This window comes from Aethalodelphis obliquidens, unplaced genomic scaffold (genome assembly GCF_003676395.1).
Source record: "Aethalodelphis obliquidens isolate GAN/ISIS:26980383/991018 unplaced genomic scaffold, ASM367639v1 scaffold21, whole genome shotgun sequence".
In the NCBI taxonomy this organism is placed as follows: domain Eukaryota; kingdom Metazoa; phylum Chordata; class Mammalia; order Artiodactyla; family Delphinidae; genus Aethalodelphis; species Aethalodelphis obliquidens.
The window spans coordinates 954,248-976,713 of NW_020837965.1; the positions used below are offsets into that span (position 1 = coordinate 954,248).

Here is a 22,466-nt window from a genome sequence, read left to right on the forward strand (position 1 = left end):
TAAAGAACAGCTGAGTCTTAGCGTTTATAAAGAATAAAGTGTAGATTAGGTTTCTGTACTATAATTTTTGTGACAAAATTGTGTGACAACACTATATTATCATCATTTATTTCATTTTTGAATATGTTGAAAAAATATTTTAGGGATTTATACATTTTTCCAAGGGCTGTTTTTCAACATTTGATATTCATGTCATTCTCTTTTGCAGTTCCTATTATAAAAATTATTTTTGGTTGTTAACTGGTAGTACTTCTGCTAGATCCTGCATCTTTATAATTGTAGTAGAAGTGTATGCTATTGTTTTTCTTTTTGTTTATATGCTGTTGTAAATTATAGAAGTATATAGGGCAGTTCATTAGTGAATATTTTAGTGTTATGACAACTTTTTTTTCCTTATGCCACCTTGTAACCATGGGGAATTATATAGTGAACACTGGGATAATGAAGATCCTGTAGTTACTTCTGAGTGGTGAGATTTTTTAAAAATTGATTTTAATTATTGCTTATTTGTAGTCGAGTCTCTTTATTTGAGGTATTTATATTTTATAAAGTTGTCAAGTACAGTGAATTAGTGAATACTGAACGATTGCTCCTGGGGGAAGTGCAGGGTTAGGTTCCTGTGGGCCTTCGGTCACATTTTCTTCAACCAATCAATACATAACCTTGTTTTATATGTGTTTCTGTTTAAAAACAAATTATTTAATGTATATTGTTGATTCATTAACATTGAACTCACAGCCAACAGCACTATAACACATGCCTGAAAGAAGCTTATCCAACACAAGTATTTTCTTCTTAAGGCACATCATAGCGTTCTCGCACTTAGGAATACTAGACAGCACTTCAGCACAATGCTTGGGGCCATTTTAAACAGCAAAATCTTCAACCAAAAAGTACAGAAATGTGAAAAATGTGGCCCTAAATAGACCTTGAAAAGAACACTTATTTACAATATAAGAGCTAAACAAAAAGGCAGAGCATGGCCGTGTTCTGCCTCAGACAGGAACGTGCAAGTCAGATAACTAATTTTTTGCCCATCTACGCGTGTCCACAAATCACTGTGAAAGTTCCCTGAGTGTTGATTTTGGAGTTAGAAATAAATTTTAGCAAGTTGGCAAATTCACAAATACAGAATCCATGAATAATCAGGATAGACTGTATCTTCTAATTTTTTTCCACATTAAACTTATTACTGTGGTAATTTTTAGAAAGTGGAAGCACAAAATAAGCTTCCAGAAAATCAAATTACAGTATAACTTGGAAGACAAAGTGAAACTTTTAAAATAAATAGAAAGCATTCTAAAACACAGTGTATTTTCATTTATGTATCTATACCTGGGTATGGCAAGATTAATGATACAGCAGGTGTTTAAAAGAGGGAAGAGAAGACAGAGAGAAGAGGTAGGACTGTTTATTATATTCATTAATCACGAGACCCCTGTGGATAAAACTGAACCAACTAAAGGCAAGTTAAAAACAATAGCTATGAATACTGAAAAGATTTACTCTGATCTTTTATCAGAAAGACTACTCTCACCTCCAAAAGCATGTTTTTTTAATGAGAATAGAGAAGTATGTTGAATTAACATGTATGGTTTAATTTAAATATATAAATTTGGGGCAGGAATTGAAAGATCATGTTTATTTATTTGCCTTTCTCAGTTCAGGTTTGCCTTTTATTATATATAAATACATGAACACAGACACAAGTGTAGCTCCCTGTCAAAACCAAGTTGCAGATATACAGGATTGTCAATTAAAATTCTTTTTTTTTTAATTTTTAAATTTAATTTAATTTATTTTTTTATACTGCAGGTTCTTATTAGTCATCCATTTTATATACATCAGTGTATACATGTCAATCCCAATCTCCCAATTCATCACACCACCACCACCATCCCCGCCACTTTCCCCCCTTGGTGTCCATACGTTTGTTCTCTACATCTGTGTCTCTGTTTCTGCCCTGCAAACCGGTTCATCTGTACCATTTTTCTAGGTTCCACATATATGCGTTAATATACGATATTTGTTTTTCTCTTTCTGACTTAAAAATGGTTTCTGTTGTAGGAACAGCAGCAGTACTGGTATCGACAGCACCTGCTTAGTTTGCAGCAGAGGACAAAAGTGCATTTGCCGGGACACAAAAAAGGTCCTGTTGTAGCAAAGGATGCAGCTGAGCCAGTAAAGGAAGAAGTTACTGTACCTGCCACCAGCCAAGTACCAGAACCCCCTCCATCAGAGGAGCCCCCATTACCACCCCCTAACGAGGACGTACCACCTCCTCTCCCACCTGAGGAACCCCAGGTAACCATGAAGTTAATTACTTGGTATTTATTAAGTTGTTCCGTTTTTTTCTGCTTCATATATATATGTACCTTTGTTATATATAAATGGATATATATTTTCATTTTTTTTTTTAAGTGCATGTAAAATTTCATTTGTGGAATAGTCAGATGTGTGCCATATCGGGTTTAGAAAAGGCATTTTTTCATCGTTTAAGTGAGAGTGAAGAATTAGACACTCTTCTGAATTGAGTGTCTCTAAGCACTAAAGGGATGCAAGTGTGGGTGTTTTCATATTGGCAGCACAGGGCAATAATTAAGAGATTGAGCTTTTATTGTCAAACTGCCCGGGCTGTAGTCCAGGCATTGCTACTTGCTGGTGGTGACTCTGAGCAAGTTAGTTAACCATTCTATGCTTCAATTTCCTCATCTACAAAATGGGCATATTCAAATAGTAGCTTTCTTATTGAGCTATTAAAGCATTAAATGTGATAATCCTTGTTGCTTAGCATACTGACTGGCACATGGAAAGTTCTCACGTTGGTCCAAAGGTCATTGTTCTCCCAAGAGCCTTATATGGAAACATTAATGAAACATGATGATTACACTGTAGGCAGCTGGTGAAAAGTGACTAAGGTGAAAAAAGAAATTTCTCATATAGTGAAAAGGATAGTAACTGTGGATTGACTTTCTGCTGGGGAAATGGTTATCCTATTTAGGAACAGTGAGGTGATTACTCTCGTAAAGACTGTGGGATTTATAAATTCCTTTGTATTAGTATCCATGATCACAGTATAGATAGAACTAGGTATTTTATCTAAGGATAGAATAGCTTTTCTCACAGTTGCAGGGATTCTGTACTTTATAACACAATACTATTACAACATAATACTTTATAAAATATTCAGGTTTCTTATTAATTTGGTTGCTGTTTATGACTTAGAAAAAGAAAAAAACTGTACCCTCTCTTTTATCTTTAGTCTGAGGACCCAGAAGAAGATGCCAGGTTAAAACAGTTGCAGGCTGCAGCAGCACACTGGCAGCAGCACCAGCAGCATCGAGTTGGCTTCCAGTATCAGGGAATAATGCAGAAGCACACTCAGTTACAGCAGATCCTACAACAGTACCAGCAGATTATACAGCATCCACCACATATACAGGTGAGTGCTTCCTCAGTTGCCACATGGGAAATTGCCCCAGGATGTTAAAGGGATTTGTTTCTCATGAAAGAGATTTAAGTATGAAGAAGGAAAGATATCAGATGTTTCGTCTGGAGTGCCCAAGTAGTTATTTGTCACATTACTGGGGGCTTGGAAATGTGGTATTGTGAAAATGCTCTTGGGGAAGGGCGGGTATAGTGGAATCTTCTGATCATGTTAACCCAGGCAGATGTTAGAGTACTGTTGCTAAGAGATTTAAGAACCAGGGCTTCTTACAGACTCACAGACATAGAAACAAACTTATGGTTATCAAAGGGGAAAGCAGGGGGAGGGATAAATTAGGAGTTGGGGTTAACAGATACACACTACTATATATAAAATAGATAAACAACAAGGACTTAACTGTATAGCACAGGGAGCTATATTCACTCTCTTATAATAACCTATAATGGAAAAGAATCTGAAAAAGAATGTGTGTGTGTGTGTATGTATATATATATATATACATACACACACACACACACATATATATATATGGTTTTTTTGTGTTTTTTTTTGCTGTACACGTGAAACTAACACAATATTGTAAATCAACTATACTTCAATTTAAAAAAAAAAAAAAAGGAATTCCCTGGTGGTCCAGTGGTTAGGACTCTGTGCTTTCACTGCTGAGGGCGCGGGGTTCAATCCCTGGTCGGGGAACTAAGGTCCTGTAAGCCGCGCAGAGTGGTCAAAAAAAAAAAGAAGAAGAACCAGGGCTTCTTATGTCACTTCAAGGTAACCTGTGTTTTTGCCTGAAAAGCACTGCAGTAACAAGCAGAAATCCACCAGCAAGATCAAAGCAACCACCACAAAAAACCTAAGCAAATGCACCACAAAAGATGAAGTGACTTAGATACTTGTTTGTCTTGTATCTGTGAGGTATAAACTTATGTCTATATGTCTATAACAGATCATTTTCAATAGTAATATTTAAAATGACCCATAGTAGTAATAAAAACTTGAAAAATACTTATTGCTGAGACAGCTATTTGCTTTAGTGTTTGGTAGATTTTTTCCAACTCAGTGATAACATATAAATAAGTCAAAGGGAGAAAGGCGAATGATCATCATGGAAAGGATTTAACAAGCTTATCCTTAGCCTCCCAAAGTCTTGTGTTCTAATTTCCTAAGGCTGCAAATGCCCTTGGTTCATTAATATTTTAACTTATGATTAATTTTCTTATATGAATGTCTTGAAATAATTTTTATCCCTTTATTTGTAGACCATGTCTGTAGATATGCAGATGCGGCATTATGAGATGCAGCAGCAGCAGTTTCAACATCTCTACCAAGAATGGGAGCGAGAGTTCCAGCTGTGGGAGGAACAGCTTCATTCCTATCCTCACAAAGATCAGCTTCAGGAGTATGAGAAGCAATGGAAAACATGGCAGGGACATATGAAAGCCACTCAGACCTATCTCCAGGAGAAAGTCACTTCATTTCAGAACATGAAGAACCAGTATATGGGGAACATGTCCATGCCGCCACCTTTTGTCCCATATTCTCAGATGCCTCCACCTCTACCAACAATGCCTCCTCCGGTATTGCCTCCATCATTGCCACCACCAGTGATGCCCCCTGCCCTGCCTACTTCAGTGCCACCACCTGGCATGCCCCCACCTGTGATGCCACCTTCTCTACCAACGTCTGTGCCCCCACCTGTGATGCCTCCATCTCTCTCTTCTGCAGGGCCACCACCAGTTCTACCCCCGCCTTCCCTCTCTTCTGCAGGGCCGCCACCAGTTCTTCCCCCACCGTCTCTCTCTTCAACAGCGCCTCCACCTGTTATGCCCCTCCCACCATTATCTTCAGCCACACCTCCTCCAGGAATACCTCCCCCTGGAGTTCCACAAGGGATACCTCCTCAGTTAACAACAGCCCCAGTTCCACCAGCCTCCAGTTCTCAGAACTCACAAGTTCCAGAGAAACCTAGACCAGCACTGCTTCCCACTCCTGTGTCTTTTGGTTCAGCCCCACCCTCAACTTACCATCCTCCATTGCAATCAGCCATTGGCCCATCTGAACAAGTGAATTCTAAAGCTCCACTGAGCAAGTCTGCTCTGCCGTACAGTTCATTCTCATCTGAGCAAGGACTTGGGGAGTCTTCAGCTGCTCCATCTCAGCCAATCACTGCAGTCAAGGACATGCCAGGGAGGTCAGGTGGATTGCTTCCAGATCCTCCTAGAAGCAGTTACTTGGAAGGTCCAAGAGGCCCAAGGTAGGTCTGCCTTTTTTTTGGGAGCGGGTGGGGAGTGGGGGTGTGGTGGTTTTGCTGCTTTGCTGATACAGGCTGAGTAGGCTTTTATGTTCTCTTTGTACTTTTATATACATTCCTGGTTTACAGTTAATAATGTTAGTGTTGTTCACTTATTAGACATGACATAATGAAATCTAGAAATGGCAACATGCCCCCCTTTCTTTGATGTCATTGCTTTTATCCTGTATGTAGCGATTTTAGTCCAGGATGAATGTAGTGGTTTAGAGTAATGCTTATCAATTCCTTAGCTTCAGAAGCAATTTTTATTAAATTTATTGATCTTTTTTGCTTTTTGTTTATGTAACAAATAACTGGATTGGTAACTTTCTGTGACATGATATGCCAGCTGTTGGAGATAAAAATGAATAAGCATCTAGTGAAATAAGGTAATGGAATTTAGTGTAAGGGTAAATAGGACTTTTATTTTATCCATTTGTTCAGCAAATATTTATTAATATTTGTGCCTCCAGCAGTGAATGTAACATAACAGACACAATCCCTGCCCCCATGGAACTTTTATCCTTTATATTTTCCTCAGTTTAGGAGATGTTTTTTTTTTTGTTTGAACCACATTTTTTAGAAAAGCACACAAAACATTTACTAGTAGTTTCTAAATTTTTTCTTTTACCTTTTAAAAGGTGTTAAATTTATTTTTCCAAGTTCGTAAAAATATTTTTTCCCCAAGTTGGCCTAAATGATAATTTTCTTATAGAAAAACATTTTCAATCAGATTTTTTTCCAATTGGAAATCGTACTGGAAATACTCCTTATACAAAATTTAGACAGGACAGGAAAGTATTGAAAAAATGTAAAAGTCACCTAATTCTACTATCTGGAGGTAATAATTTTTAAAACATATGTCATAAAAAATTGAAGCAGGGCTTCCCTGGTGGTGCAGTGGTTGATAGTCCGCCTGCCGATGCAGGGGACACGGGTTTGTGCCCCGGTCCGGGAGGATCTCACATGCCGTGGAGCGGCTGGGCCCGTGAGCCATGGCCGCTGAGTCTTCGCGTCCGGAGCCTGTGCTCCGCAACGGGAGAGGCCACAACAGTGAGAGGCCTGCGTACCGCAAAAAAAAAAAAGAAAATGGAAGCATACTAAGTGTATTATTTTGTAACTTGGTTTTTCCACTTGTCAGCATTGGTTAGTTTTCCATCTCAGTGTTGATGGATCTACATCATCATTTTAAATTTTAACCTAATTTCAATATTTGAAAACAAAATATATTTTTTATTTGTTCTCCAAGTTTATATTCAGAAAACAGAACTCCATCCAAAAATGAAAGCTAATTAAAGGCAATTAACGTGAATTCCGCTGAGTACCAGAAGCCTTGTCAGAAGCTTTACCTACATTATCCCATGGAGTCTTCTCGACAACCTGTGAACTTGGCAGTTTCATATCCTACATTTACCCTTTACAAACTGGGGCTGAGAGGATTGGATAACTTGCTCAGGATCATGTAGGTGGGAGGGTAGAGCCTAAGTCCACATAGTGGGAGCTGAGTCCAGAGGGTCCCCAGAGCAAGAGCACTAGTTAAGCACTGTGTTTAATGCCGTGATTCAGTGATGTTCATCCTGTCAGTGATGACAAGTGCATTTGTAGTCCTGATTTATTTGGCATGTGTTTCATCTTGATTTGAATTCCTACTTATCTCCTGGATTGAGCATTACCTTTTAGATACGGTAACTGATTTGCTATATGAGAAGTACGTTCTTATAACCTCATAAAACATAGATTTCCTGCTTCCTTTTTTCTGTCATAATAATGTTTTCTCTCTTTTGCCTACCAAATCTTGACTTTGTAAATTTAGGACCTACTTTAACTTTTTTTCTTTTGCCTCAGGGTACAGTTAATAATTTCAGCGCTAGGAGGATCTTAGCAGTTACCTAGTGCAACTTGCCCTCTATATAGCAACTCACCTTTGTGTTGCATTTTGTCATCCTAGGTCTTGCACATATTAGCTCATTTATTCCTCTCAGTGATCTCATGAAGTAAATGGATAAAGGGAGCTGAGATTTGGAGAAGTTATAAATAAATTGCCCCGGATGACACGGCAAATAAATGGTTGAGGTGGGGTTAGAATCCAGGGCCTTCTGACCCACTCTTAAGTCCACTGTGCTTCCTGTGACAAGCAGCTGATGGGCTCTGCTTGAGCATTGGCACTGTGATAAGGAACACTGCCCCACGAGGTGCTGACAGTTTTACAGAAATTGTATTTCTTACGTTGAACATAAATGTGTTGCCTTGACTTCTGCCTGTTGATTCTAGATCTGCCTGTGTGGTGCAACACATAGTGATTTACCCTGTCCCTCTTCTACAGTGTATCCTGCCGTTGTCTAAAGACCATCCTCTTGTCTCGCTCAACCCACCTTAACCATTCTGCTGTGCCATCACATAAACTGAAGTTCTCTTCATATTAACATCAGTGCTAGCTTTGTCCTGCTGTATTGTTCACTGTCCTTTTTTTTAAAAAAAATTTATTGATTGATTATTTGGCTGCACTGGGTCTTAGTTGCAGCACTCAGGATCTTCGTTGTGGCGTGCAGGATCTTTTTAGTTGTGGCATGTGGAATCTAGCTCTCTGACCAGGGATCGAACCTGGGTCCCCTGCATTGGGAGCATGGAGTTTTAACTGCTGGACCACCAGGGAAGTCCCTGTTCACTGTCCTTTGAAGGGCCTTTGGTTTATCAGTCTCCTTCAGAATGAACACTTACTTCAGATGGAGAAAGACCATAGGCCTATTACTAACTTTGTTATAAAAATGTACTTATATAGCTGAACAAATTGCTTTTTTTTGGGTGGGGGGGTCAGTACTCTCACAGTGTTGACTCATGTTGAGCTTAACATCAATTTGGCCAGCCAGGTCTTTTTCACCTTACTGTTATTAAGCCAGTTCTCTGTCACCCTGAACTTGTACAGTTTTTTGTCTTGTGTTCTTTTTTTTTTCCTAAGACTTTACATTTCGTCTAGTTAGGTTTGGGCCTGCATTCTAGTCTGCTGAATCTTCACGAATGGAGATTACACTGTTTTTAGATATGAGATATCCCTTCCTGGCTTTTTCCACCTGCAGCTTTGATAAGGATGGCATATTTTGTCCTTGAATTGTATCCTGCTCACATTTCTACCTTGTTTTTTTTTTTCCTACCTTGTTTTAAAAACCTTTCCCTGATCTAGCTGTGTCATTGCCATTTCTATTACCCTTCTACTTCTTTTGTTCACTTAGCCCATGTAAAGTATAGTTTGTGACTGTTGCCCAGGCATGGTTTTTTTTGTTTTTTTTTTAACCTTTGTTACGTGGGAGAAAAAGAGATCAGTGGGAAGCCGGTCAGTGAGTAAAAGAGACTGAGGTAAGAATAATCCACACTATTAAGAAAACTTGTGAATTTCCTTTATTAGTTGAATTCAGCGTTTGCTATATATATAACATACGGTAAGCCACTCTGTGTGTGTGTGTGTGTGTGTGTGTGTGTGTGTGTGTGTGTGTGTGTGTGTGTGTGTGTGTGGTTTCTTAAAGCTGGGTAGAAAAACAAGAACTGAGAATACAGTTAACTGATTTACCAATTACGCACTGTTAAATAAAGTACTGGAAATTACTTTGAGTTTTTTGAAAAATCCAGATTTAGGCTGCTTTCTAAAAACTGAAGGTTTTCAAAAAATCAAGTGACATAAATGCATCATATGTGAGTAGCACACCACATTGTTGAGCATCTGGGGCAGCTTTTTGAAACTGTTTATATGTGTATGTGTCATTGGATTCATCAAGTCTTGTAGAAGACTACCACAGCTCCAGTAAACTGTCATGTTAGTAGATGTTGGTTTCCAAGAATCTTTTATTTTCAATAATAAAACTTACTTATTGAAGAGGAACATACAGAGATGTGCACAATCATAAGTGTACAGCTTAGTAAATTTTCACAGATACACCTGTGTTATCGCGACTCAGATTAAGAAACAGAAATTAACAGTGTCTGAGAAGTGCCACTCATGCCCCTTCCCATTTTTCCTCATCCCAAAGATAGCCACTATTCCAACTTTTTACACAAGAGATTAGTTTTGCCTATTTTTGAACTTTATATAAATGGACTCATGCTGTATGTACTCTTGAGTCTGGCTTCTTTCACCTAACATTATATTATTGTGAGATTCAGCCATGTTGTGTGTAGCTGTAGTTTGTTTCATTCTCATTTCTTTACAGTATTTTATTGTATGAATATACCACAATCTGTTTATCCATTCTAATATTGATGGTCATTTAAGTTTTTGGTGGTTATTATGAAAAACACCGCTTTGTGTCTTTGGTGCTATATATGTCCCTTTAGGGGTGTGTGTGTGTGTGTGTGTGTGTGTGTGTGTGTTTGTATTTAATTTTGTTTAGATATATGCCAAGGATGGGAATTGCTTGGTCATAAGAGTACGAATATGTTCTGCTTTGATAGATATTGTCAAACAGTTTTCCAAAGTGGTTGTGTCAGTTTACACTCTCACCACCAGTGCTTCTGTATTCCATTTTTTTTGTATCCTCATTAGTACTTGGTGTTATTAAACTTTAAAATTTTAGCAATCTTGGTGTATGTCTAGTGGTATTGTAATATGGCTTTAATTTATATTTCCCTGATGACGAATGAGATTGACTTCCATTCCATTTGATTTTCATTCAGTTGGATTTCCTCTTTTATGAAATGCTGATTCAAGTCTTTTCCCTGTTTTACTGTTGGGTTATGTTTTTTTCTTATTGGTTTGTAGGAGTCCTTTATATATACTAGATATCAGTTCATATGTCTAGATTGTCTTGACTGTTTCTCACTCTGCAGCACTTTTTGCATTCTTATCCTTCAGTATACTAAAAAAGTAGTCTTCACTTTACCATCTAGATGGTGCATTGGAACCTTTCTAAAAAATATTTATTTAGGGGCTTCCCTGGTGGGGCAGCGGTTGAGAGGCCACCTGCCGATGTAGGGGACATGGGTTCGTGACCCGGTCTGGGAGGATCCCACATGCCGCGGAGCGGCTGGGCCCGTGAGCCATGGCCGCTGAGCCTGCGCGTCCGGAGCCTGTGCTCCGCAACGGGAGAGGCCACAGCAGTGAGAGGCCCATGTACCGCAAAAAAACAAAAAAAGACAAATCTATATATTTATTTATTTATTTACATTTTGGCTGCGCCGGGTTTTACTTGCAGCATGCACAATCTTTAGTTGCAGCATGCTGACTGTTAGTTGCGGCATGCAGGCTTCTTAGTTGCAGTTGTGGACTCTTAGTTACGGCATGCGAACTCTTAATTGCGGCATGCATGCGGGATCTAGTTTCCCAACTCAGGATTGAACCCAGGCCCCTTGCATTGGGAACGTGGAGTCTTACCCACTGGACCACCAGGGAAATCCTGGAACCTTTTTATTTTTTTAATTTAAAAGTAATTTTACAAGTAATTTACAGAATTAAGAATAAAGGCATAATAAAAACAACTTACTAGAAATTTTAATTAAATTTTTTTAATTAATTAATTTAATTTTGTCTGCGTTGGGTCTTTGTTGCTGCGCGCAGGCTTTCTCTAGTTGTGGCGAGTGGGGGCTACTCTTCGTTGAGTTGCGCGGGCTTCTCATTGCAGTGGCTTCTCTTGTTGAGGAGCATGGGCTCTAGGTGTGTGGGCTTCAGTAGTTGTGGCACGCGTGCTCAGTAGTTGTGGCTTGTGGGCTGTAGAGCGCAGGCTCAGTAGTTGTGACACACGGGCTTAGTTGCTCTGCGGCATGTGGGATCTTCCTGGACCAGGGCTCAAACCCATGTCCCCTGCATTGGCAGGAGGATTCTTAACCACTGCGCCACCAGGGAAGCCCCTAAAAATTTTAAAAGAGGGCTTCCGTGGTGGCGCAGTGGTTGAGAGTCCGCCTGCCGATCCAGGAGACCCAGGTTCGTGCCCCGGTCTGGGAAGATACCACATGCCGCGGAGTGGCTGGGCCCGTGATCCATGGCCGCTGAGCCTGCGCGTCCGGAGCCTGTGCTCCGCGGCGAGAGAGGCCACAACAGTGAGAGGCCTGCATACCGCAAAAAAAAAAAAAATTTTAAAAGAATAAAACTCTTTGCATCAAGTAAATTTTGACACACAAACATTATAGAAGATGAAATAATTCTGTCACATATTCTTTTAGCAAAGCAGAATGGTCCAGGTTCTTGCCAAAAATATGTGATGAAGTCTTCCCTGTTTAATAACTAACTGGATGACGATACCACATTTCCTTTCTGTCCTTAGAAATATATTGTTCACTCATCCTGTCTTGAGTTTGAGAGTATTCATCTAGGATATTGTCATCCGAGGACTCATAGAGATTTTGCTTGTATGATTAATTTCACATCATTATTAGGACCTAGAGCGTAGCTGTCTCTGCATTTATCTTTTGATTCATTTAATAATTTTTTTTTTCTTTTGCGGTATGCGGGCCTCTCACTGTTGTGGCCCCTCCCGTTGCGGAGCACAGGCTCCGGATGCACAGGCTCAGTGCCCATGGCTCACGGGCCCAGCCGCTCCACGGCACGTGGGATCTTCCGGGACCGGGGCACGAACCCGTGTCCCCTGCATTGGCAGGCAGAGTCTCAACCACTGCGCCACCAGGGAAGCCCTAATAATTTTTTTTTAATAAATTTATTTCATTTATTTTATTTTTGGCTGTGTTGGGTCTTCGTTGCTGTGTGCAGGCTTTCTCTAGTCGTGGAGAGTGGGGGCTACTCTTCATTGCAGTGCGCGGGCTTATTGTGGTGGCTTCTCTTGTTATGGAGCATGGGCTTTAGGCATGCGGGCTTCAGTAGTTGTGGCTCGTGGGCTCTAGAGTGTGGGCTCAGTAGTTGTGGCGCACGGGTTTAGTTGCTCTGCGGCATGTGGGATCTTCCCGGACCAGGGCTTGAACCTGTGTTCCCTGCCTTGGTGGGTGGATTCTTAACCACTGCGCCACCAGGGAAGGCCCATCTAATAATTTTGACACAACTTTCTGTGTCACTTTTCTTTGTCAGGAAATGAAAATTTCTGAATTCTCACTTGTGCTCAATGAACCCTAAAAGCAAGCTGCAGTATTTTGGGCAATGCAAGGAGGGGTGACAGCTTATTTTACAATTCCATCATTCTTTTGTTGTCTTCGTATTTTGATCTTTAGCATAGTTGGGAATAATTGATAAGGAATGATGAGTAATAATGAATTCTAGGATAAGAAGATCACAAAATGTTTCAGTATATAGAAAGAAGATTCCGTAATGTATCTTAGGTTTATGAAAGAATTCAGTGGACCTGTATGGTAATTGCAAGATAATGTAAACTTCATTCTCTTTTTCAAAAAGTAAATTTTCTCTTTGTTCTTAGGAAAGCCTGTAGGAAAAAAAAAAGTCATGAAATATCAATCCTTACAAATAGAACTGTTTTTAAAAAACTCAAAAACTATAATTGAATCCAGTGAACCCAAGTGAACCCCAAGGGTTAATGGTATCTTTTTTTTTTTTGGCAGTACGCGGGCCTCTCACGGTTGTGGCCTCCCGTTGCGGAGCACAGGCTCCGGACGCGCAGGCTCAGCAGCCATGTCTCATGGACCCAGCCGCTCCGCGGCATGTGGGATCCTCCTGGACCGGGTCATGAACCCATGTCCCCTGCATTTGCAGGCGGACTCTAAACCACTGCGCCACCAGGGAAGCCCAATGGTATCTTTTGATTAATAGAAATTCTTGATTTTTCTAATTTAGTAGTCTAATTTATTGATCTTTTCTTTATGGTTAGTGCCTTTTCATGTCCTGTTTAAGAAATCTTTGCTTACTCCAAGCCCATAAATACATTATTGTATTTGTTTTCTTTTATTGTTTTACCTTTCTATTTTAAAATCAACAATCCATATAGAATTGATTTTTTTGTTAATGTATAGTATGAGGTAGGGTAAAGTTCATTGTTTTCCATATGGCTATCACGTTGACCCCAGTACCATTTATTGAAAAAGTCATCCTTTTCTTACTACTTTACAGTGTCTCCATCATAACTCAAGTGACTATATATGTGGATTTGTCTGTGGATTCTGTTACTTTGGTTTATTTGTCTATCCTTGCACCAGTGTCAAATAGTTTTTTTTTCTTTTTTTTTTTAATTAATTAATTTTATTTATTTTTGCCGTGTTGGGTCTTCGTTTCTGTGCGAGGGCTTTCTCTAGTTGTGGCAAGTAGGGGCCACTCTTCATCTTGGTGCGCGGGCCTCTCTTGTTGCGGAGCACAGGCTCCAGATGCACAGGCTCAGTAGTTGTGGCTCATGGGCCTAGTTGCTCCGCGGCATGTGGGATCCTCCCAGACCAGGACTCGAACCCGTGTCCCCTGCATTAGCAGGCAGATTCTCAACCACTGCGCCACCAGGGAAGCCTGTCAAATAGTTTTAATTACTGTAGCTTCATAATAAATCTTGGTATCTCTTAGTGTAAGTCCTCCAATTCTGTGTTTCTAGATCAGGGATTTTCTGTGAAGGCTGAATTGTAAATATTTTTAGGCTTTGTGGGCCATGTTTGGTTTCTGTCAAATATTTTTCTTTCTTCCTTTTTCTTTCTTTCTTTTTTTAACCTATAAAAATATTTTAAAAATCAGTCTTAACTGGGTTTGGCCCTGGGCCGTAGTTTGCTGACCCCTGATCTAGATTGTCTTGACCATTCTTGGTCCTTTCTGTTTCCCATATAATGCTTAGAGGCAGCTTGTCAGTTTTCAAAAATACGCTGGAATTTTGCTGAACATTGCATAGACTCTATTGACCATGTTGAGGAAGAACTGACATTTTAATAATATCAAGGCTTCTGATCAGTTATACCTATTTTTGATTAGTTTTAGGATTGGAATTGTGACCTCTTCCATTCTGTAGCTGTCTTACTAGGTTTAACAAGGGACTATGAACACCATAATTTTTCTTAATGCTTCCATTTGCCATGGCTTTTCCTGTTTATAGTGATTATTTCTCTTTGGAATTTTGATTTTAGGATCTTGGTTATACATATTAGAAAATGGCATTATTTCACATGAAAACTAAAAGGGCAGGAATTTGATTCCAGAATTTAAAATCTTGTAATTACCGTGGTCTACTGATGTGAATGTGTTTATATATTGTGATAATCAGACATTATCTTGTTTAAGGGTATTTGTATTTCTGCATCCCTCTTAAGTTTTTGTACCCAATTTGGAGTATATTTTTTGTATCAAGTTTTGAAATTTTTATACCTAGTTCTAATGGTTTCATACCTAGTTTTAGGGGTTTTATTTTTTAGAAGTTTATGAAATACCTAACTGTACAAGCAAAAATTTTCAAAATATTTAAACACCAGATGTTTGTCTTTTTTTCTTTTCATCTAACCAATGTACAATGCATGTGTTTTTGTGTGATTGTATTTAGTGGATGTATACTACGTTTGTACTTTATTTCCAGTATGTTTTTATACGTTAAAAAGGTCATAGTAGTTCATTGTGTTGATGTAAAGATGGCTTATTTTCGTACATATGTTTAATATGAGTATCTCTTAATATATTTATTCCAAAGGCCTAAAAGCTCTTTACTTTTATAAATCAAAAAGGTTTTGATAGTCTGACATTTTTAACATCCTTGAACTTTGAAAAATTTGAAGTGCAGTATTGATAACTAATTTCCATTTATATGTAGTGTTGAAAGTATATTTCAATTGGTTTAACATATTCTGACTCCCCAAATAAAAATAAAATGATGACCCTTGGCTCCTGGTCAACAATTAAATCTAAAAGCAAAGCACCCTACCTTTTCATAAACACTGCATATTATATATGCAGGCATGAGGCTTACAGAAGTGAGTTCATTACGTTTTACAACTTTTCCGCCATGTTCACTTCTTCTATATCTTTACATCTTTTAGTGCCTTCTGCTTCCTTTATCCTTTCCTCTGGCCTTTGCCTATGCTCTTTTCCTTGTTTGCAATCCCCTTTCTGTCATTTTTTGCTTTATCAATCCCTACTTTTCCTGCCCTGGGGATGGCACTTCTGTAATTATGTGTCGAGATCTTTCAGTGAGTCAGACATTGGGGATACTTAAGTGAGCAAGACCAACATGCCCCATATTTATCAAATTCTGTTCTAACTGTTGATTTACTTGTTTCATTCTTCTTATGGACTGTGAACTCCTTGAGGTTAGGTATCAGTTTATTTCCAGCACTAACACAGTACACGACAATTAGTAGGTGTTCAATAAATGTTGCTTACGCCAGAATGTCTTAGTTACGGGTAAAATTCTCAAGGCGTTCACAGTTTAGTTAAAAAGCAGTTCATTCATATTCAGAATTTGATTATAACACTAGCTAACATGTTGAAAAGTGTTCTTATACTGACTTGTGTATTATATGTAGTCTTCTCTTATCACTTATATGAACTAATAATTGCTGAATTCAGTACAAAACAGATGACTTTACATATCTTTAATGACCTAAGGTGTTATTTCAGACACTTTGAATTAATAAATGTAACTTCAAGAAAAGGAACCAAATCATCACAAAACCTGAAATGGCATACTTCCTTACCTTCATAAATGTGTGGTCTTTATCTTTAGCATTGCAACGTACCTTTTTTTGGGGGGGCTGCATCACGCAGCTTGTGGGATCTTAGTTCCCTGAACAGGGATCGAAGTGGAAGCTCGGAGTCCTAACCGGGAGTTCCCTGTGACATGGTTTTGACAAGCACCTGGTCAGCTCCTTTCCTCTTTGTCCAACAATAGCTGTGTCAAGCCTTGACTATTCTGCATAGACCATCTGTGCTAATGTTGCTTTCTCTGTCTTAGCAAACATCATTATTTCTCTTTGTATCTTTCATTTAGCTTCCTGCTTCACAGAGATAATCAAGGCTTTCAGGCCCAATGAAACTCACTTCCCGGCCTTACCATTACTTAAGTTGCCATCCTAATCTTTCTTGTACTCTCAGAAGAAGCCCTTTTCCTGGTTAGGGCTAACACTCTCTGTGTGTCTTTTAAAGAAATACATTTTACATTTTTATCAAAGTGATACACACACTTGGTTTTTTAAAAATCAAGAGAAACAACCACCCACTGCCCCAAACCACCCTAGACATATTTCCTAATGACATCTTTTAATTCTTTAGCTGTTTCTTTTGGTAGTTACCTTCATATCACTAAATAATGTGTTGCTACTTTCTTGACTTACACATGTATACTTACACATTAGATACTACATGTTTACTTCCTATTCTGATAGATAAAGGTTTAGTTCTTATACTGTTCTCTAACTCCATCTGCCCAATATATTTATTTCATTCAGTAAATAATGTTCATAGAGGTAAACAGTGTATTGTGATTACATTTCCTTTAGCATAATAACTTTTTTAGACTTTCTAGTTGCCTTTCTTCTTGCAACATCTTTTTAAAAAAAATATTTATTTATTCGGCTGCATTGGGTCTTAGTTGTGGCATGTGGGCTCTTTTTGTTGCAGTGCATGGGCTCTTAGCTGTGGCACACAGGCTTCTCTAGTTGTGGCACACAGACTTCTCTCTAGCTGTGGCATGCGGGCTCTCTAGTTGTGATGCGTGGGCTCCGTAGTTGTGGCACGTGAGCTTAACCCCTGGACCACCAGGTAAGTCCCTCTTCTTGCAACATCTTTAAAATAATCCTCCAACTCCAGACTCAAAAGCAACATCTCTTTTTCTCTTGAGATCTCTCCCCCAGATTCATGCATTCTCTTGCTTTTGCCTGGGCTGGTTGGCTGGTTTGCTGCTTTCAAGATCTGTCATATGGCTGTTACTCCAGCATTTCCCTTGACTCTCCTTCTAGATTGGATTCACTGTTTACTGAATCTCATGGCTTCCAGTTTGTGGTTTAGTGCCTCCTTTTCCTGGAGTGCATGCTCAACTAAGAAATTGTGGGTTGGAGTTTCCTGAGCCCTTGCATGCCTGAAAATATTTTAATCTAACCTCATACTTGATTAGTAATTTGGATATATAATTTGAGGTTGAATATATTTTTATTATAATTTATGTAAACTAAAAAACAAAAGAAAACAAAAAGTTTACCCATTTTTCCCACCTCCACACCCTGCCTCTGGCAACCATCAGTCTGTTCTCCATATCTATGAGCTTGGTTTTTTAATTAATTAAAATTTTTTTAAGATTCCAAATATAAGAGAGATCATATAGTATGTCTTCCTCTGACTTATTTCACTTAGCATAATGCTCTGCAGGTCCATTTATATTGTTGCAAACGAAAAGATTTCATTCTTTTTTGTGGCTGAATAATATTCCATTGAATGTATATACCACATCTTCGTTATCCATTCATCCATCAACAACATAGGTTGTTTCCATACCTTGGCTATTGTAAATAATGCTGCAGTGAACACGGGGTGGGGGGGAGGTGCATATATCTTTTTGAGTTAGTTTTTTCATTTTCTTCCAATAAATAGAAGTGGAATTGTTGGGTCATATGATAGTTCTATGTTTAATATTTTGAAGAGCCTTCATACTGTTTTCCATAGTGGGCTTCACCAGTTTACATTCCCACCAGTGGTGCACAAGGGTTCCCTTTTCTCTGTATCCTTGCCAACACTTGTTATTTCTAGTCTTTTTGATAATAGCCTTTCTAACAAATGTAAAGTACTATCTCATTGTGGTTTTGATTTGCATTTCCCTGATGATTAGTGATGTAGGGCATCTTTTCACGATGTCTTCTTTGGAGAGACATCTCTGTATCTTCTTTGGAAAAATGTCATTTGTCTGTTGGAAAAGTATCTATGATCTTTTGCTCATTTTAAAATCATATTGTTTCTTTTTTTGCTGTTGAGTTATATGAGTTCTTTATATATTTTGGAATTAGCCCCTTATCAGATACATGATTTGCAAATATTTTCTCCCATTCAGTAGGCTGCCTTTTCATTTTATTGATGGTTTGCTTTGCTGTGCAGAAGCTTTTTAGTTTGATGTAGTCCCACTTTGTTTTTGCTTTTGTTGTTTTGCTTTTTTTTTTTTAAGTAAGCTTTTTTAAAAGCTTTTATTTACTTTATTTATTTTTGGCTGCATTGGGTCTTCACTGCTGCACTCAGGCTTTTCTCTAGTTGTGGCGACCGGGGGCTACTGTTCGTTGAGTTGTGCGGGCTTCTCATTGTGGTGGCTTGTTGCATAGCACGGGCTCTAGGTGCTTGGGCTTCAGTAGTTGTGGCACACGGGCTCAGTAGTTATGGCTTGCAGGCTGAGTAGTTGTGACGCGTGGGCTTAGTTGCTCCGCGGCATGTGGGATCTTCCCAGACCAGGGCTCAAACCTGTGTTCCCTACATTGGCAGGCAGATTCTTAACCACTACACCACCAGGGAAGTCCCTGTTGCTTTGCTTTTGATGTCAGAATCAAAAAATCATTGCCAATGGGGCTCCCACTCTTCTTTTCATTTTGGAGACATTTCTGAAATATATTGTGATCTCTGGTTGTCCATTTATGTTTAAGAGTGGGAGACACTGAAGCTGATTGGGAGCTCTGTGTATATGTGGGGGGCTAACCAATTGTCAGACTTTGCTTTAAGTGATAGGGCAAAAAACTGCTAACGCTACGGGACCCTTAAATTCAGGCATTTAGAGACATTCAAGACCAGAGAAAGGCTGATCAGTGGTTCTGAATATAGATTTTAATTTACATAATTTTAGCCCCAAGTCTTACTTGTCTTTCCCCAGCATCCCTGGATTCTGAGAATCCTGACCCTCTCTGGGTTTCTGTGGGCAGGCCAGCCCCATTTTGATTGTAACCTTCTCTGCTACCAGCACTCTAAACTGCGGCTTCTTCCTGTTCCATATGTTACCACTCATGTTTGTTCTTTGTCTTCCAGAATTTAAAAACAAAATCCTCATCTACTGGTAGCCCCTTCTCTCTGTTTATAGTGAGTTTATGTATTTTTATTTATTTATTTTTTAAATGTTATTTATTTATTTATTTCTGCATTGGGTCTTCGTTGCTGCGCGTGGGCTTTCTCTAGTTGTCGCGAGCGGGGGCTACTCTTCGTTGCAGTGCGCAGGCTTCTTATTGCGGTGGCTTCTCTTGTTGCGGAGCACCGGCTCTAGGCACGCAGGCTTCAGTAGTTGTGGCTCTTGGGCTCTAGAGCGCAGGCTCAGTAGTTGTGGCGCACGGGCCTAGTCGCTCCACGGCATGAGTTTATGTATTTTTTAATTTCTTGCGATGACTATATAGTGTCAACTTGGCTGGGCTGAAGTACATTTTCCAGCCGTGTTTCTTTCTTTCTTCTATGTTTCTTATTAGGGTGGGTCACGGGAGATTTTTGTGTCTAACATGAAACATTTATCCCTGGTCAACCTGAAATTTTCTAACCCTTTCCCCAGAAAAGATTATAAAGCCCCTTTTCTGTCTTTGGGGAAATCGTCATTCTCTAGCTGGTTTACATCCCCTCTTTGATATTCTGTAACTTAAATTCTGAGATATAAAGCTATCTAGTACTAATACATCTTACGTTAGATGATAAGGAAGAAAAATCAATCAAAAACGTTTGACTAATAAATATATACTTAAACATTTAATATCAAACGTTAAGGAAGAAATATAACTATCACAGCCCGTATTTCAGCAACTGGTCATGTAATTACAGTTGGTATTTATAACTTGCCTTCTTCCTCTACTTAATCCATATTCCCTTTAGTCTCAGTGAGCACCGCAGCTGGTCTTGGTTCCTTGTCTGGTGGAGTGACCCAAACCTTCATTTTTGAAAGGTCTGAGCTATTCTCAACCCTGCCTGAATTGAGTTATTTTAGTTTTCTGTTGACTTTAATCACAGGACATGGAAGTACTAAGGGATGTCCTAGAGGATCTCCTCCATTCCAGACATATTCCTCACCCTCACTGTGTAGAAATAACCCAATTTCCCCTTGAATGACAGAATTAATCCCCCCCAGCCAGTACAGTAACTCCCTTTTTTGCTTGTTGATTCAGAACCCAAAGTGGCCAGATGGCAGTCTGAACTGGAGTTTAATAGAATCATTGTTGTGTCCCCTGATAGAAGCATTCTCCCTTTGAAACTAAGACTTCTAGATCACCAAAGACTGATGTCACAGGGATGGGAAGTTAATATTTTGCTGAAACCGAATTTATTACTCTCATTTATTTCCCTAACAAATGAAAGAAAAACCCTTCTATTTCTCATTAGAGGCATGAAAGGCATCACTATCATCGAAGCCAAAAACCTTGGAACCATCCTAAATTCTTCCTTTTCCATTATTTTAATCCCACCTGTTAGAAAATTTATCAGCTTTACTTTCCTTCACATCTCTCTTTATCTCCTCCTTTACATCCTCATATCAATCACTGCCTTAGAACAGACTTCACCTTCACTTACTCAAATTGTAGAGACAATCTACAATTAGCTTTTCCCACTTATCCATTTACTACTTTTCTGCTAGAGAAATCTTTTAAAAATCACGTCATATTTAGTGGCTCTACGTGCTTAAGGTAATTTCCAACTCCTTACCCAGCTGAATTAATTCACCTGTTGTAACAGAGATCCAAAGTCACATGGCTTTAACAAGTTAGAAGTTTATTCTCTCTCGGGACTTATATGGTGGCTCTACAGTGTTAAGAATCCAGGTTCCTTCTGATTTGTTACTTTACCATCTCTTAGTATGTTGGCCTTATCTACGTGGTTCAGGATGCCTCACCACCATGTCAGAGCCAGCATGAAAAAGAAAATGGTGAAGAGAAGGATGTGTTCTTCCCTTTAAGTTTACAACCTGGAAGGATGTGTAAATCATTTTCACTCTCAGCTCATTGGCCAGAACATGGCTAAACGTTCCAGCTGCAAGAGAGTTTGGGAAAAGGAGTTTTTAGTCTGGCTATCCTTATGTCTAGCTAATAATGGAGAGGCTCAATTACTGTAGAAAAAGGGGGAATGAATATTGGAGGTGTACCAGTAGTCCATGCCACCGAGGTATACGAGGTCTTCTGGAGATTGACCCTTGCCTGCCTCTTTCCTTATCTCTTAGTGTGCTGCTTTTCCACTCCTTCTCCTTTCCTAGGTGTCCTAGATTTTGTTTCCTCTTTCTTTCAGCCATTCTAAACTGTTTGCCAAACATGCTATGCTGGTATGTGTTTTTCTGCCTTTTCTCAAAATGCTTCCTTAGCCTGAGATGTCCTTGCCACCCACTGCCATCATCTCCAATACTCTCTGTTAACCTGATCTCTGAGAATTTGTTTTTCAAGAGTTAACTTAAGCATCTTCTATGATATAAAGCCTTTATTGGAGAGCACCACCTTCACCCTGGTAGAACTAACCATTCTCTCCTCTGTTGCCCTTACTATATGCAGATAGACTTTAGTCATTGTACCTTTTGGCAGTTATTTACACTTAGATTCTTTCTTTTCCATTGTAAACCCTTTGAGGGTAAAGAAGACATTTTATTCATATATCGCTTGGATGTAGCATAGTGCCTGACAGAGGATATAGACTAAATATTTACCAAATATGCAAGTGGGTCCGTAGCAAAAATATCTCTGTCCGGATTTTTAAATGTCAGGGCATGCTCTTAAGACATAGCTGGCTGCTGTTTTTTCAACTTCTTGTCAATTAGTCAAGATGATAATGTTAGCTCCAACAATATCTGTAATCATCCTATATTATCTTGTTAATTGTTTCATATTTAGTTTTTAGTTATAATTTAACTCTAAAAGTACTTTCAGAATTAGCTACGGGACTTTTTTTTCTGTTTGAAATGAGTGGCCTTTTCT

General features: G+C 39.0%; 1 protein-coding gene across 6 annotated transcripts in view; it reads left to right on the forward strand.

The window, feature by feature from the left end:
* Positions 1 to 22,466, forward strand: part of YLPM1 (YLP motif containing 1) — a 66,483-nt gene that overhangs the window by 8,246 nt on the left and 35,771 nt on the right. For all 6 annotated transcript variants that reach the window (XM_027120035.1, XM_027120034.1, XM_027120033.1 and 3 more), the window contains exons 2-4: positions 2,068 to 2,304; positions 3,263 to 3,442; positions 4,708 to 5,702. In XM_027120035.1, coding sequence (XP_026975836.1) covers positions 2,068 to 2,304; positions 3,263 to 3,442; positions 4,708 to 5,702 — 1,412 coding nt within the window. The remainder of the gene's footprint in view (positions 1 to 2,067; positions 2,305 to 3,262; positions 3,443 to 4,707; positions 5,703 to 22,466) is intronic.